Genomic DNA, 16446 nt, shown 5'->3' with positions numbered 1-16446 from the left:
GAGGAATACTTTTTCTATCCGTCTCTTGATTACGGTGACGGTAGGCGTGTATGGAAGTCCCTGTAGCTCATCGCTACTGCTGTTGCTGCTGTGGCCTGTTGCTTACCAGTGCTACAAGTATGCGGCGAGAGGAACACCTGGGCCAGCGTAAAGACGAATGGAGAGAGAGCATCGTCCCCTTGGGGTTAGTTTACCTCTTGTAACGCCTTTATGGGAGGGATTCATGCGTTCTTGCGCACCACGCACCCATAGCAATGGACAACAAGCTAGAACACAACTTTCTAGGAATGCAAATCATCGATTAAGAGTGGCCTCAAGTAGCTAGACCCAGCAATGCTATAAGCTAATGTAATATGATATGACCAGCTAGTATACCCTTGGCAGTTCCGATGCCCCCATGAACCGCCCAACGCCACCCCTTACGCCTCTCTCACCACTCTCTCGCCACTCTCCCTCTCCCCCTCTCTTTTTTTTTTTTCCTTTTCCCACCAATTTTGTATGTTGCCTCAACTCAAATTCATCCGTTCCCTTGAAGATGCTGCAAAGACGCCTTATAGTAGGTAGCGGGTATCTGCCAGAACGTAGCAGCCAGGGGACAAGCCCCCGTCGGGCCTATCGAAGATAGAAATCTGTAAGCAAAAGAGTGAAAGAGGAATCAAGATGCCATATGTTTTGGCAGTTATCGTGTAGCCAGGAAATCTCCTTGTCCGGAGTAAAGCAAGTGCGCATAAATGGATGTGTTCAGGGTGGAAGTAGCCGATCTCTCAAGCAGTAAACTTGATGGTGATGATGATAACGTGGGTTCTGGCTCCCACTGCAGTCGCACGAAACGCCTTTTGAATCTGCGAATAGGCGCGATGCTGGCCGCACCAACCTGAGGCTGGTCTGTTGATTGTTGAGGGATAGGAAGCAAATAGGCTTAATGGGGTTGAGCAAGGAAGCACGAGCGAAATAAATCTGTGGCGAAATCTTTTGATTCCGCGATTTTGGGAACGGAGAATAGCTTGATCAGATCCGGATGTTTCGCGAGAATCCTTTTCGCATTTTTGATATTGTTCATAAAGGAATCCATGTCCATCTCTGTAATTTGCCCAGGCTGTGGCTGAGTGTAGACGGCACGGTTGCGATCCTCAGTATGGCCGTCCTGGTCTGATGAACTAGGAGGCTCAGACTCGGTAATACTGTCAGCCCTGGTTCCGTTGTTGTCATTTGACCAACTGGGTTCTGATGGTGAATTGGATTCATCCGACGAAATAGATGCTCCAGATGGAATTGGCATGCCTGGCTGGGCAACATCGCTTCCAGGGCGGCGTTTGAATTGATCTGTCTCTCCGTCGTAGTCCTGAACTGCCCACTTGTCAGGGATCTTCCCGTTTACGTCGACCAAGCTACGCTGGGTAGCGTCCTTGATGGTCTCCGGAAGAATGTAGCGACTAGTTAATGCAAATCGATGCATGCCGTATGGATCAACTGCATGCTATTATGGACAAGTTAGAATTATAGTTATTAACTCATGGGTGGATATTGAGGTGCATACGATATAGAGCTTTTGGATCTGTGATCCATGCATGACAAGCGTATCACCATGCTCCAGTAGGAACCCAAGCATCGGCTGCCTGTGTCTTTTGCTTTTGTCCTGAGGATTGCCCAAGTTGGTATTCTTCTTGGGGTGGAATCTCATCTGGGCCGGAGAACCCAAAGAAAGAGTGGCGACATTTGGCCCTACCTCCTTCTCTCCGTCATCATGAGGCTAAAATAGAGTTGAATTAGTTGTTGAAAAGAGTATTAAATGGGAAGAGAGACTGGGGGTTGATCATACGCTGATTTTGGAGTTCTCAAAGTACCCGAGAATGAGTTGCTCATTATACGGCTTTATGTCCTTTGGTATTGCGTTCTCAGGGGTTAGAATGGCGTCTTTTTCGATGAGCTGGTTTGTGATATCGCATGCAGTCTTTCCTGCCCAGGTTAAACGTAGGACAGACTCTATAATCGGGTCGGGTGCATCCATGAACCCGCTGGTAGTCTTCACAACGACCCCGAACTTGTAAGGTGCACCCTGGAATATTGTCAGCTACAGACCAATAGTTGTGATAGAGAAGCTGTAGACTTACAAAATTGACAGAGAAGTGCGAGGTCAGCTCCTCAATTCGAGATCCTGTAATGCCAAATTAGCATCAATGTAAAAAACCTCACGTTTCCTCTTACCTGAGTTTCTTGCAGCGCCTCGCCGGAGTCCGATGTCTTCATTCTGCATTTTGACATACAAGTCATCTAAGCCGCCTCCCCTTATTCGTGCTTCAACAGGCGGCCGAATTCGGGTAACAGAACCGATGAAAGTGCCTGCTTCCTCTCCTGGCATGAACCATGTCGTGAGCTCATTACCACCAATAGACTTTGCGTATGCCTTGACACCGTAACGGCTGTAAGTCAATGCAGATCTCGTCCTTGCTTTACCAGTCTCTTGATTGATATTCGTCAAAGGGATCTCGTTCATAACAACCTTGTGTTTGAAATCACATTGGTTGTTCTCGCAATACCAGCCTTCCCACTTGATCCGTCGACTGCAGAGGGAACATTTCGGGCAAACGATTCCGCGCTTGAATCTTTTCTCTGTGCCGAAAGCATTCCCTTCATTTTCTGGCAACGGTGGGACTAGGGGATATTGGGGCTCGGGCCCCGTGTGGTTCGTCCTCTCATTTAGGAATGCATCGCTGTACTGGAGCTCGTTGCAATCTAGGGAGCCATTCTGGAAGAATTCGGAACAGTCTGTATTCATGCACATCCAGCCCTGCTTGAACATCTCCTTGCTGGATACGCTGCAGACTTGGCATGCTTTTAACTTGCAGTTGTACTCTCCAGACTTGAATTCGCCTGCTTCCTGTGGAGTAGCATTCTTTGGAACCCACCAGGACCTGGTTGACCTGTCCACCTTTTCCAAGCGGATCTTGTAGCAGTTCACAATGTTCCCTTTTCCATAGTCGACCTTTTCACGCCAGATGTCGGTGGCAAAAAAGTAATCCATCACATTAAAGTGATGATGTAGTTGAACAGGGAAGATCTTGTTGTTTGATCCTAGCATAGTTAGATTTAATAATATATTGCTCACACTCTACTGTCTGTAAAATTCTGCACTTACCTACTATTACCACCAGGGGATTCTGTGTTTGAACTGCCTGGGTGAAGGCCTTCACTGCCCTGCCACTCTCTTCCTGGTCCTTTACTCGAACCATCTTTCCAGTTTCCGTGTCGAGAGTTCGGCCACCTCCGCTATACTTAGAATTAGCATCCAGGCTTATCATCAGCTGATATAATATGAGAAAGGACTTACACTGAAGTGATGAGAACTTCGCCAAGAACAATATCACGGATTTCACATTGCCCGTTGATCAAAATTGACTTGGCTACCAAATCCTGGGTATAGAGGCCCCCCTCGTGACATTGATGGTATGGAAGAGCATCAGCTAGCGCCCCCCTGGTATTGGAACAAACAGGCGGTGGCCCATGAGACTCCGGCTTTTCATTGGGAGTCTCAGCAGCAGAAATGGGCTGCATGGTATCGGAATGCTCTATGTTCTCTCGAGCTGTTGAAGATCTTGTTCGAGGATATGGTTGTTCTGATTGGTGCCTCTTGGCAGCTCTGGGAGTGTGGTTGTCATCCGGTTCGTTCTTTCGCTTGTTGGTAGGAGTCGACTGATCCATTATAGCATAGATACGCCGTGCTAGGCTCGTTGTACGTATGGGGTTTTTAATCACGGACAATCAGGATTGGTAGGTTCTTGCTTATGAATAATAGAATGAGGCTGTTAAGGATGTAAGAATATGGGGGTGTGTGCTTTGTAATGATGCTGGATAATGGTAAAACCTAGGATGATCCTCATACAGGTCTACCCTGTCCAGCAGGCTAGAGATTGATATGAGGAGAGATAGGTGAATATGCGGAGGTAGGTTAACGGATGTGTGGTATGAGGAGGAAGAGATAAGATGGGAAATGATAAAACGGCCCGAGTGGATGACAGGCGAGTGGGTAGAAAGGGTATGATGAAGAGGGAACACTCGAGAGGTGGTTTAGGAATGCTGCTGATACCATCAACCAGGACGGCGTGCCTTCGAGATATGTTCCTTATGGATTAGATGGAACCCTTGGTGTAATACTTGACGATGATGGAGAGAATGGGAGTGTGTAAGGGGATCGGCGGCGAGGTCGAGGGTCAAGTGGACGAGGGGAAGGTCGGCGCTGAAGTTAAGGAGTGGGTTGGGAGTAAGAAGGTCGGGAGAAAAACGGCGGAGGGTGGGGGGATGATAACATTTTGGCTGGGGCGGGACGTTGTTCGAACAATTGGAAGCAGCGATAGGATCTAGTGTGGAAGTAGCACCTGCTGCTGGCTGTATTAGAGAAGGGAAGGCGTAGGGATGTGCGGACGTGGGAAGGCGTAGGAAGGCACAAGAGGATGATGCAGCAATATTCAGCACTATCACCTATCAAGTCAGGTGGGCTTTAACAGTGACAACTGGTGAGAACGAAATACCTACTATATTTATGAATACCTACCACATTGATGCCTGGATTCCATCTCTGTATGTGCTCCTATCCGACTGTTTATTGCCTATTTACTGGCAGGTGGACGAATGGCAGACGCCGTTCTATTTCCCTGACCGAACTAACATGCCACGTCTTGGTCATTAACCGCGTACAGGTTCGCTACCCAGGGTACTTAAGTAGGAGGAGAACAACAAAACCGTAGGCATGGTTTGCTAAGGGACGCAGACTTGTAAAAATAGAGTAAAGGTCTGCGGAACCGCCATCAGAGCTCACTACAATGTCCCTCCACAGCTACGCACTGTGAACTAAGGACAGCATGACAAACACAGCGCAGGGCCATTGGAACCCCATACAATCACTGCTGTCCTGCTGTCCGGACGCACGGAATTAGGTAAAAAGATAGGGTTTATTCTTTCCATAGGGCTATGAGAAAGAAATAATACCTTCCAGTGGAAGCAAACTTCGGCGCATGTAATAGAACAGCTACATATCAGGCACAATATCATACCTAAGGCAGTCTTTAAGGTGGTAGTGTCACGGTAGCAATATTAATATTGAAGTATTTTTATGTTAAAGACGGACAGTAAGGGGATACAGGAAGAGTATTCCGTGGTTATTATGAATAGCATACAGCCTCACGATGACGTCCCTGTAAATTATCACTGAGAGATAGCTTGCATTTGCTTACAGCGCAGAGTTTACGTTAACTAATCCCCCCCCCCTGCCCCCCCCCAATCCCAACTCCTTAGGATTGTAGTATTAGCAGGAAATCTTGTGTGCGAATACATCGCGGCTACGACCTAAGAACAGATTCATATGAATTTTTCACCTTATAAGTCTTCAGCCGACTCTAGTCTTCATATGTTACGTTGCCCCCTCGCGCCTGAGCACAGCCTGGGCCTATTGCTTCTCGCCATGCTCGTTACAGCCAAGCCAATGCTATGGGTCCAATATGATCATGTATCATCATCTTCCGTCGTAAAGATACCAGGGTATGCAAGTCGACACACCATGGCATTAAAGGCACAGACGTATCCGTTAAAGTCCTCATCTTCTGACACATGATTTTTTCCAAAGGCAAGCGCGTAATCCATGAGCCTCTCCCGCACGTCCTCACCCTCTGCGATCTGAAACCGCCAGCACACATCCCCTATTTCGTTGTCATCTTAAGCAAATATAAAATCGAGCTCGTAGATCTTCTTGCCGCCCCGAGCGCCGTCTAGGTGCCGATGTAGAACCCAGACGGAAAAGGTCTATTGTGGGTCACTACGCTTGATGGCGGTGATGTGCACAAACGCTGCTGCGGCTTGGATTCTCGGGAGATCCGAAAGAACATTGAGAATTCGCGGTTGGTAGTTAAGTACTGATGTTCTCTGGCTTGCAACTAGGAGTGGCGATGCAAATCTGGACAGTCTGATTCGAAACGTGACGCCGGGCTAGGAGCTAGCGGCCGGTGAGATGGCGAGGACCCTTAGATCTTGAAGTGCGAGGATGCAGCTTGTGTCCGCGGCTCTTGAATGAAGGAATCAATGTGTAAGGTACCTGTATCTGTACAGGGTGTGCGGGGTCGTGGCTGAGGCACCATCAAATGCCGGCTTTTAAGGGGCTGACTTGAATGTCGTCACCCGGGTAATGTGATTTTACTACCTGTTTTTAATGCATTCGTGGGGGGGTTTTTTTTTTTTTTTCAAGGGACCATCTCCAGAAAGGGAGAGGGGGAACCCAACTAATTCAACCAAACGCTCGTTTGCCATAACGAGGCACGCCTATTCCCACCCTCGATTTTTAGATCCTAGTTTGCTTGCTGGGGTCTGTTTATGGACACCGGTTCATTTCAAGAACCCGCCTCGTTGGGGTATTCCTATTTTATAGTGTTTATATCGCATTCGGCCTTTAGTATGGTCTGAAGAGTGAGACTCCTCCTCGACTGTCGCCCGCACTGACGCACTAATGGCGCACCGCAGCACTGAAGGTCTAATCATTGGCTGCGGGGCTTTTTACAAACCTCTTTAAACAGCTGAGGAGACGATTCGAAATTGAGCTTTTTATTCACGATATAGCTAGCCATTGTTAAGCTTGAGCGTCGAGAACACGGCGGGGCGGTTTTAACGCTATCCTTAATCTCTTAATTTCGTATATATTACTTCTATATACATCTCGATCCTGATCTCAGCTTTCGGCTTAGTGGCATTTGTTTAATAACCTTATCATCAATCGCTACGGCGCACTGCCGTGTCTCTGTTGGCCTTGCGGATTTCAGACTTACCAGGCTCGATTCTTGGATGCGCCAGTGGGGTGGTCAAACTATAGTCAGGTAGTCATGGCGGGATGCGGCTAAGAGCACGACAAGTAAGCACTTTTTAAAGCTCCGGTATACCATCGTCATACAGTCCGTTCCACAACATACTGTTTTGGAGCGTCTTTTCACTCGAGCCGGCATGGAGATCTCCCCCCTGAGGGATTCTGACCCCGACCCTGCGATGGATTTCATCAGCCGTTTTCTAGTTAAAGAAGCCTGCCATTTCTTATTAATTAGTCCTATGATCTTGTCATTATCGACTCTGCAGTTGGACTAGGTGGAGGCATTGTGCGTAAAAACTCACGTCGGGTCCATACCGGTGTTTAAGAAGAGAATATCTTCTTCTAGGGGGCGAATACGGGCGTTGGTGAGGACGCCGGGATCTTGAACAATGTGGTGGCGAGCGTAGAGTCCGTCGGAGGGCATGATAGTGTGTAACTGCGGAGGTATCTCCCGTGCCTACTCTTTATAGGATTGTTTTTGGTCTGGCGAGAGTGACGGCCTGGACTTCATTGGTATTAGTGTACGAGTAGTCGATCTCATTATACCGGCCGTCCCTTATCTTGTATAGGTGGCCCGATTTACGACTACGCTGCCGAGGGTAAACATATCCCGTTCCCCCTCGTTAGCCGGGGAATGTGTGGCCGGGCAGTGTGTTAAGTCGAGTGTCTTCTTTTATCGACTCATTATTTTCTATCGCCGATGTAATAGGGCCTAGGATTTCCTGAAGTTCGGAGAGATACCTAGCTTAGAAGCGTCGTCGGAGGTGATGACAAAGAGGACAGCGCTGGTTTTGTTTACTGCCCCCTTTGTACTCTGGCGAATGTAGCCGGGTCCGTCGGAGAAATGGCGGATTGTTGTGGTGGTTAGGTGACGGAGTTGGGATTTCCCTACGGTACTTGGCAAAAAATAGGGGAGGCGGGGAGGCGGGGAGATGACATTTCTAGGGTCCCCGGTGCTGAGGCCCCCTTAGCCGAGCGGGCCGAGGTCCTATGTCGGGGTAGGGAGAGTACTCCTTATTTTACAGAAATAGGGAGGTATTTACGATGAAGCATTGAATGCCACCTAGTAAGTAAGTACCTCCTAGCAGAAGGTGAACGGGCGCAGGTACGTGGTCCCTGTTGTTCAACGCAGGCCCGTTTACACGATATTAATATCCCCGGAACCAGGTGAACGAGTGATGAGCGCCACAAACGGCACTATTCGCCACGTACCACATGTTTTTTTTATTTTTTACAAAAGCATAGGTATCTCGCGGATAATATAGGTGTATTGGTAGATGTATATACAGTTGTACGGCGTAGAGCGTAGGCAGGTCATGGTAGGAGGTATACACGTAGACCTAGAATATCAGAACCCCGACTTTTAAATCTACGCATATAATACAACCTTGCCTCCCCCTGGACCGCCTAGCTTGGCCAAGGCCCTCCACAATCTCCACCACATCTCCGTAGTGTACCCCGCCATTCGGGATGAGGCCAAGGTATCATCGCGGGGAATGGGGGCTATTGCGAAGCAAGAGTTAATCGACAGGGTTGTATACTGGCTAACTCCATCTAGAAAGTGATGGCGTCGGCAACCGGTGGCAGGGTCACGCTGTCCGGGTTCCCCATCATCCTTCGCCATGAACTTCTGCAGGGTATTATTATGTGCGTATACCTGCGTACGGATATGTACTGATGTGCGAATTGTGCCTATTATTGTATCTATTACAGGATACATGTATTATCTGCATGGAGATGTGGACTAGTGCTGCTGGTCGACCCCAATTCCCTTGTTAATCCCAAGATCTGCATCAGCCTCTCGCCCGCTCCTTTATCTCTCCCTGGGTAATATGTGCCCGAATCCCGCGCCCGCGGATCACGAGGACACCACATACCCTTTGTTCTGGTCCCATCAGAACGGACAGGGGGTCCTACATGCCTACTACTTGAAATACAAGAGCGTCATTCTGAAATTTTCTTTCCTCGAAAGCGCTCTTCCCAGTCGTGTTTATACTATTTGGGGGTCGAGGAACGATTACGTGTTTGAAATATAGTCTGTATTTTGATTCTTCTCCTTTCGTGCAGCGCTCCCTACCTCATTTAAAGATGGTGTTTACTCCTCCGTCCTGGGTGCCTGAATTGCCATTTGGTGGGTTGTCCCCCGCTCTTCCAGAACTCTTCCCAAGATGTAAGGGAAGAAGATCACGCACACAAGAAAGGGGAAAGATAGTAAACCCGAAATGTCAGCACTGATGAGAAACCCCAGACCCACCCGATTCGATCCCTCTCCATGAGTTCTGGAGCAGTGACCGATATGGCCGGCAACCGCTTACCAAGTCCCGGAACCCGTACACGTGCGGTGTTACGGGGAAGACGTACACGCCGGCTGAGGTGTCCGAGCGCTTCGAACTGCTCGCCCGGGCGCTCTCCAGGCGTCTGGGCTGGCTGCCGAACGACGAGACGCCCTGGGACAAGGTCGTTGGAATCTATTCCTTCAACTCGGTATGGCGCTTCCCCCCCCCCTCCCTTGCTCTCTTCACCCTACCCCTCCAGGAGAAAACGCAAAAAAAGGGAGGGTAATAGAATGATGGGGTCGCGCAGTCTTCTTAGCTTGATACCTAGGCAAGCATCTACCACCTAGCGCTTCCCGCTCTCACAATTGGTACAGATCGACTACATCATGTCCACCTACGGGGTGCACCGCCTCAACGGCATCGTTACGCCTGCCAACTCTATGTACTCGGCGGCCGAGCTCGAGCACCAGCTCAGGTCGTCTGGTGCTAAAGTCCTCTTCACGTGTGCGGAGCTGCTAGACACGGCGCTCAAGGCGACGCGCGCCTGCGGCATCCCGGACGACCGCGTGTTCCTCCTGCGGCTGCCCGAGGCCTCGGAGAGCGCGCCCTTCAAGACCATCGACGACCTCATCACCGAAGGCCGCGCGCTGCCCGAGATTGAGCCCCTGGCCTGGTCGAAGGGGCAGGGCGGCCGCCAGGTCGCGTATCTGTGCTACTCCAGCGGTACCTCGGGCCTTCCTGTCAGTCCCACCGCTCCTCCCCTTCTACCCCCTTTCTCTACTGCCTTCTGGGCTGTGTAGTGGATGGGGGGAGGTCAACGCACTGGTAGCTAAATTCCTCGAGGGTAGAAAGCGGTGATGATCTCGCACCGCAACGTGATCGCGAACATGATGCAGGTGAAGTGGCACGAGGACCCGGGGCGGCGGGCCAAGGGCGTCGAGACCCAGGTCCAGCTCGGCCTCCTGCCGCTGAGCCACATCTACGGGCTCGTCGTCGTCGCGCACGTCGGCACGTACCGTGGCGATGAGCTCATCGTGATGCCGCGCTTCGAGCTCAAGGCGCTGCTCGAGACCATACAGAAGTTCAAGATCGCCTACCTACATATTGTTCGTACCCCCCCCCCCCCCCCCTTTCTCCCCCTCCGCTCTCCCCATTTATACGCCGACCTATACACCTACATAATGGCGCATATACCACCGAGAGATCGACATGGTTGCACGGGAAAGAGTTCGGGAAAGCTGACTCAACCGCGCGTCACTGTGACCGCCCCGTTCTGGCTTCTAGGTCCCACCGATCGTGATCCAGCTGCTGCGGAACCAGGAGCTGTGCGCGCGGTACGACCTGACTAGCGTGCGGTTCGTGTTCACGGGGGCGGCACCGCTGGGGGCAGAGACGCACGAGGCGCTGGTGGCGGCGTTCCCGTTCCTGGGCGCCGGGCAGGGCTACGGCATGACGGAGACGTGCACGGCGGTGCTCATCACGGGCGAGAACGACGTTGTGGTGGGCACGTCGGGCTCGCTGGCGCCGGCCTGCCGCGCCAAGCTCGTCGACGAGGACGGCACTGAGATCACCGCCTACAACCGCCGCGGCGAGATCTGGATCCAGTCTCCCTCCGTCACCCTCGGCTACCTCAACAACGAGCGCGCCACGGCCGAGGCCTTCGTCTGGGACGCCGACGGCCGCTGGATGCGCACCGGCGACGTCGCCATCGCCCTTAAGGCCCCCTCCGGCCACGAGCACTTCGCCGTTGTCGACCGGCTGAAGGAGCTGATTAAGGTCAAGGTGAGAGAGGTTATCTAGCCCTTATGCGCCCGCTTGTCAGCCGGTTATTCACCACGCTCGCGCTACACGGAGGAGTTCGTGAATGCTTTCTTTTCCCCTACTAACCTAAACCCCGCGTCACGGCGCGGGATATCTAGGGCCACCAAGTAGCGCCGGCGGAGCTCGAGGCACACCTTCTGACGCACCCGGCGGTCGGCGACTGTACGGTAATCCCGGTGCCCGACGAGGGGTCTGGCGAGGTGCCCAAGGCGTTCGTGGTGAAGGCGGCGAGCGCGGCGTCGCGGTCAGACGAGGAGGTGGCGCGCGATATATGCCGACACGTCGAAGAGCACAAGGCACGATACAAGTGGCTCAAGGGCGGGGTTGAGTTCATCAAAGAGATACCCAAAAGCCCCAGCGGTAAGATTCTCCGCAGGCTCCTCAAGGACAAGGAGAGGGAGAAGAGGAGGGCCAAGGGTGCGAGGTTGTGAGGAAGACGGCTGGTGATGAGTGGAAGGTCGGATTCATTGGGTCAGCGGTTTGCCGGTTTGGCGGGCGTAGGAATATTAGAACTTGGCTTGCTCTGCGATTGCATCTCCATAGATCTATTTCCACCAGATTAAAAAAGGGTACCTAATCCCATTTCGTTTTCCCGCCACTATTCGTTATTCGTATGGAGGCCTCTCGCCGTTATATCTGAGCATTGGTTGCCCCCAAAAATGGAAGATACATTGGATTATTTGCCTTTCTTCTTGAGGTATTCTTCTTCCTCAGCCTGCAACTCAGCGTCGACCTTAGCACCCTTCGATGGTTCATTACCGTGCAGCGTGGCCTAGAGTAGGAATTAGTCGAGCGCCTCGAGATGATAAAATAGCGGCGACTTGCTGGTAGAGTCGGGTCCTTCTTTGCGGCACGGGTCTCCGGGTCTTCATACTCTTTACGGCTCAATTTTCGCTGCGAGAGGTTAGACGGACAATCGGCAATGACAGCAACTACTAGATACCTACCTCTTCGTTACCCAAGCGGTTTGCAATCGATCTTTGGTCTTCTGTAGGTTATTCATTAGACTCAGCCCTTCATTCGACGGTTTCTTGGGGCAGTGCCTGGCTTACTGGAGTCGTTAGGAAGGTGGGAGTGTTCGACACCCTCTTCATATCTCGGGCGGCCCGGAACCTCAGACTTCTTGAGGTTCCTCTGGTCGCCATCTTCGTAGACTGCGCTTTGGCCAACACTAGAGTATCCTGACATATTCGAGGGAAGAAGAATGCGGGCACGTAAGTGTGGTATACTGAGGGCTTCGGAATACGGATGTAAATCGTGGCTAAATAAGGAAGACAACAGCAATGAGTTCACAAAGTCGACGAAGCTGAGGGATGGGAACGGTTGACGCTGGTGAAAACTGGGAGCTATCACTCTTTGTTATAGCTGTTTCTACCATACAACAGATACCTAGGTACCTGCTGGGAGGTGGCTGCCGACGTCATTAGGAAACCAAGGGCGGCGGCACCCGCCTCCCTTTGCCGACGTGATGGATTCATTACCTAGGTACCTAGGTACCTAAGTTGGGTGCCTACAGGTATCCTATTGTACCTAGAGGTACCTAGGTACCTACGGCACGTGGTAATGTACCTTGATTATGCAGCTCTTACTCGTCGATTGCTCCGTCTTCTCCTCGAGCGACCCTTGTTTGCCGTCTAGGTAAGACACAGCGGCGTCATTCCTACCTAGATGGCTTCCGTCCGCGGGGCTCTTTTGAGGCTCGGCTGACGTGCTTGGCTTGCTTTGCACCCCTGAAAAAGATGGGTCTGCGGAGCTTGTGGCCCGCTCGGCCCGCGTTACGTAACTTACCATCTTAGCCAGGCCGTCACCAGGTGGCCGCCACCTAGAGAATCAGGACCTGTCTCTTGGCTTGGACAGCCACTCGTCACCTCTTCTCAACCTCGAAGAGAATTCCGCTCCGTCTAGCGCATCGCAACACAAGCTCCAGAGACGAACCGCACCACACCCGTCACGATGTCGATGTTTCGGGCCAAGAAGCTCGATCTTGGCTGCTTCGTCAATATCAAGATTATCCGAGACCACTCCAAGAGGAAAGCCTATGCTCAGTTTGAGCCCGAGAGGTGCGCAGAAGACTGAACCCACCCGTTCTAACAGGCTACGGCGTCGTGCCTAATACGAGTCGCGCAACCCGCAAACAGGCAAGCCCTGCGATATATCATCCGAAATACCACCCTACCCCAGCGCGTTCGAGCCGAGGCCCAGCTCCAGCTCACCCAGATGCACTGCTACACCCGGCCGACGCAGATCCGCGGACGATGTCTGCTGGGCGGCAAGGGGAGGGGTGTACTACGCGATTTCAAGCTCTCCAGAGTAAGGGGCTTGCCTCCCCGTGAAACAACCGTCGGGAACGTGCGCTGACTTGGTTGCGCAGTACAACTTCCGAATGCAAGCCCTCGACGGCAACATACCGGGCGTCCGCAAAGCGAGCTGGTAAAAGAGAGCGGCAAGGGGAGCGGACGAGCGATGGCTGCCACGAGCACGGGATGTAGGGCGCGCCACACACTCTATACCACCATACCGGTCCATGTGCTATACGGCGGCAAGACCGAAATGTAATATCACATAACACTTGGGGGTGCGGCTATGCTCGTATAGATAACGGGGATGCGGAGACACGTGTGTTTCGATGGTCTACTGCCTACATGCCTATATGCCTACCAGGTGGCCTCTTCATGGTTGGTGCGGTTGTCTCTCTGGTAAATCGGCCCGCCATAAACCTGCGGCGCGCATGTTGGCTCGGGCCTACGGGATACGTTTCCTTGGCTAGATTGCCGTATTATAGTCATTCTCCTCTTCGGCAAAGAAGACGTCCACACCATGGAAGTGTCTGTTGTATCTATATAGACTGCCCCCACTGCAAGTAGCTTGACGTATATACATGACATATGTACCTATCGTTCAACGTGGAAGCTACGCGCTGTCTACGGTTTCCTTGGAAGCACCTGGCAAACTGCTACTCGGGTACATCCGCGTTGGGTAAGTGGCTTCCTCTCGTTCTCGCGCCAGCGGCTGGCCATTTGAGACTCCCACGGGAGGCATAGACACCTATCCTAAGCCACTCCCCTTCATATATCGTGAACCAACCCTTTCCGCGCCGTCTTAACTAGATAACTGACGGCTGGCCAGGGCAATGATCCGAGTCCTCCTCCACGTCGCCCTCTCCCATGCACAAGCGTCATAATCGTCGTCGTTTCCCCGCCAATTACCGTAGCTGGATACCCAAGAACCTCCTTCGCCACGTCTACTCCCTCCCCGCTTGCCCACACATACAGTCTACTCTAGTCTCTCCAATTCCCTCAGAGTAATCGAATCCCTCAACCTACCGTGTTCCTCCCCGCTTTGTTCGGCATCTCAAGCATCCTCGTGCTGGGCCTCCCTTGATACGAGGCGACGACATGTTCCGACGAAAGTGGTCAGGCCTGCCACCGGACCCCGATTTCCCTACTGGTCTCAAAGAGCTCGGGTGAGGGACAATTCCTAGTCCCCCATGTCACGGTGGTTTCACTAACTGGCTCTCGTCTTTAGCTACTTCGTGAATGAAGATGACGAGATCCGCTCCATCCAAGACCCTCAGTACTACTTCAAGTACTTTTTGTGTCGAAACTCGCGATGGAACGACCGTCAGCGCTACGCCATGAACCGTAAGTGAACTTGCTGTCCCCGAAGAGGAGTCGGACAGAAAGCTGTCCCGGTTCCGCCTATTAACACGTTTTAGAGTCAATCCAGCAAGTAATTTGGGAACGCCTCGAGGGCCTCGGTCTGAAGAAGCAGCTCCTCCCCCTCGGCGTCACCGACCCGGCTACACCTCATGTTCCTATCTTCGTCAGCGGCGATATCGCTCGCAAGTCGCGCGTTGTGGTTATTTTTGGCGAGACAATGCAGGATCTTGGCGTACTAGCCTTCCGTGTGGCGGGTGGTCACGGAGGCGTGAACAAGGGCTCCGTCGTGTCCATCGTGGCCGAACTCCAGAAGCAACGTTCCTCTGCCTCCGACGCAGAGCCGCCGGGTGTCGTCCTGGCTAACATGGGCGAGCTCATATGGTTGCCCCAGGCGCAGCGTACTCTCAGCATCCTCGCCTTCAACTGCGCACGCATGAAAAGCGCCGTCCACAAAGGCAGGGTCGTGACGCCCGGGAACCTGGTCCCCGGTAATGAAACCCCAAAGGCCCACGTCAATTACATATTCAACGACGTCCTCCCACACCTTGTCAACGATCGCGCCCGTCTCGACATCATCACCGTGGGCGATAGTGCCGAATTCGTCGAGCAGTACCTAGACCTACCTCCTGTATGGCAGACTTGGCACAGGCGTATCAATTGCCTGGCCATCGTTGGTGGGCAGTATGCTATATGGGACCTTAACAACCAAGAGTTTAAGGAGTTCCTGAAAAATGTACGCGCAGCACTCTCTATTTCTCCTCCTGCCACCTCTCGCCCTTTCTCCCTCCTACCAACCTTCCTTACTTCTATGCTAACCTACCCCTCCCTAACGCATCCAGAAAGCCCGTGCCTACACGACGTCGTTCGAGCCGGCCGGGATGGTGCTCTCGGGCCCCGAAGGCAACCCGAAGACGACCGCCTTCACTCAGATAGGTTGCCCCGTATTCAGCAGCGGGGAGCCGCACTACACAGAGTGCACGCTCGTAGCCAGCGGCCGCATCGTTCTCGATTGGCTACACGAGGTAGCCACGACGCCCGACGGCGAGGACTACTCTAACCCCGAGTTCCAAATTATCTACGCCGATCCCCCCGCCGAGGAGGTCGACGGGGTTGACTGGAGCCGGTGGAAGGAGGAGGACGCCGCTGCGGAGGAGAAGAAGGGGGAAGGTGAGGAGAAAAGTGAGAAGAAGGAAGGGCACGAGGGAGACGGGAAGTAGACTCTCGGTAGGAACCTGGGACGTCGTGAAGTGATACGAGAATTTGGAGGAACTGCGACACGCGAGCTTGCTTCCCGTCTATCTCAAAAAGACAAGCACAATAATAAGTGCCCATGGGACTCGCTCTCAAAGTACGAGGGAGAAGGGATTTGCAGGCAGGAGGAATAGTAAGCAGCTCCAGACAGATGGGTAGCAAGTTGACATAGACCTAATAAATGTGCGCTTCATGCATGCTTTTGATGAACTCTCGCCTACTCCCCTCGCCGTAACTTTGCTAGGACTCTAGCACTTAAAGCAGGTCGGTAAAGCAGCGGAACTTCCTGGGCCGAAATTTCTTTCCAGCCTAGGTATATAGATGCTGTGGAAATCAGGGGAGGTTCAGATAGCTTGAATCGAAGCTAAAGCGAAAACCCCTCTTTATACCGAGCTTTATTCTTATTTCTCGTAGGGGTTATAAAAAATTCCATTCAAATGCACTTCTAACCACTATACGAAAGTGCACTCAATTGATTCTTTTTCGCAATCAAGTGTTGCCCCACGAGCGCGTTTCAAAGCAGGTATATATTAGATTGTGTTGGTGTTGATGGTGCAGTGGCAGCTATCTATGATAGCTAATCGCCGGTACACCTCGC

The 16446-nt window shown here is 52.2% G+C and overlaps 7 protein-coding genes across 7 annotated transcripts; 4 read left to right on the top strand and 3 right to left on the bottom strand.

Moving 5' to 3' along the window:
- Nucleotides 1–744: 744 nt before the first annotated feature.
- GGS23DRAFT_612775 (uncharacterized protein) lies at nt 745–3699 on the bottom strand (the record flags this gene model as incomplete). The annotated part of the gene is made up of 7 exons (XM_051520515.1): nt 745–1477; nt 1538–1750; nt 1820–2056; nt 2112–2155; nt 2206–3072; nt 3137–3267; nt 3329–3699. The coding sequence occupies 7 exons, from the start codon at nt 3697–3699 to the stop codon at nt 920–922; spliced, it is 2421 nt and encodes an 806-aa protein (XP_051376349.1). The 3' UTR covers nt 745–919.
- A 1569-nt stretch (nt 3700–5268) lies between these two features.
- Nucleotides 5269–6158, top strand: GGS23DRAFT_549274 (uncharacterized protein). Its single transcript, XM_051515206.1, has one exon. The coding sequence runs from the start codon at nt 5357–5359 to the stop codon at nt 5603–5605; it is 249 nt and encodes an 82-aa protein (XP_051376348.1). The 5' UTR covers nt 5269–5356; the 3' UTR covers nt 5606–6158.
- A 97-nt stretch (nt 6159–6255) lies between these two features.
- GGS23DRAFT_549273 (uncharacterized protein) lies at nt 6256–7343 on the bottom strand. Its single transcript, XM_051515205.1, has 3 exons — nt 7157–7343; nt 6505–7015; nt 6256–6450 (listed from the first exon to the last, which is right to left on the bottom strand). Exons 1-2 carry the CDS (start codon nt 7263–7265, stop codon nt 6840–6842), a joined length of 285 nt encoding a protein of 94 aa, XP_051376347.1. The 5' UTR covers nt 7266–7343; the 3' UTR covers nt 6256–6450; nt 6505–6839.
- Nucleotides 7344–8685: 1342 nt separating this feature from the next.
- On the top strand, nt 8686–11441 carry GGS23DRAFT_549261 (acetyl-CoA synthetase-like protein). The gene is made up of 6 exons (XM_051515204.1): nt 8686–8972; nt 9090–9325; nt 9492–9857; nt 9966–10223; nt 10402–10899; nt 11037–11441. The coding sequence occupies exons 1-6, from the start codon at nt 8930–8932 to the stop codon at nt 11367–11369; spliced, it is 1734 nt and encodes a 577-aa protein (XP_051376346.1). The 5' UTR covers nt 8686–8929; the 3' UTR covers nt 11370–11441.
- GGS23DRAFT_549253 (uncharacterized protein) lies at nt 11442–12403 on the bottom strand. Its single transcript, XM_051515203.1, has 4 exons — nt 11991–12403; nt 11886–11926; nt 11764–11832; nt 11442–11710 (listed from the first exon to the last, which is right to left on the bottom strand). Exons 1-4 carry the CDS (start codon nt 12124–12126, stop codon nt 11615–11617), a joined length of 342 nt encoding a protein of 113 aa, XP_051376345.1. The 5' UTR covers nt 12127–12403; the 3' UTR covers nt 11442–11614.
- Nucleotides 12404–12738: 335 nt separating this feature from the next.
- GGS23DRAFT_549249 (uncharacterized protein) lies at nt 12739–13997 on the top strand. The gene is made up of 3 exons (XM_051515202.1): nt 12739–12998; nt 13077–13248; nt 13310–13997. The coding sequence occupies exons 1-3, from the start codon at nt 12892–12894 to the stop codon at nt 13370–13372; spliced, it is 342 nt and encodes a 113-aa protein (XP_051376344.1). The 5' UTR covers nt 12739–12891; the 3' UTR covers nt 13373–13997.
- Nucleotides 13998–14153: 156 nt separating this feature from the next.
- GGS23DRAFT_612772 (uncharacterized protein) lies at nt 14154–16106 on the top strand. The gene is made up of 4 exons (XM_051520514.1): nt 14154–14401; nt 14464–14579; nt 14654–15330; nt 15437–16106. Exons 1-4 carry the CDS (start codon nt 14334–14336, stop codon nt 15812–15814), a joined length of 1239 nt encoding a protein of 412 aa, XP_051376343.1. The 5' UTR covers nt 14154–14333; the 3' UTR covers nt 15815–16106.
- The last annotated feature ends 340 nt before the right edge of the window (nt 16107–16446 follow it).

The sequence above is a fragment of the Durotheca rogersii genome (assembly GCF_024521655.1).
Source record: "Durotheca rogersii strain YMJ 92031201 chromosome Unknown GGS23scaffold_2, whole genome shotgun sequence".
In the NCBI taxonomy this organism is placed as follows: Eukaryota; Fungi; Ascomycota; class Sordariomycetes; order Xylariales; family Xylariaceae; genus Durotheca; species Durotheca rogersii.
Note: the sequence above shows the minus strand (reverse complement) of the source record. Positions and strands in the feature narration are given on the sequence as shown.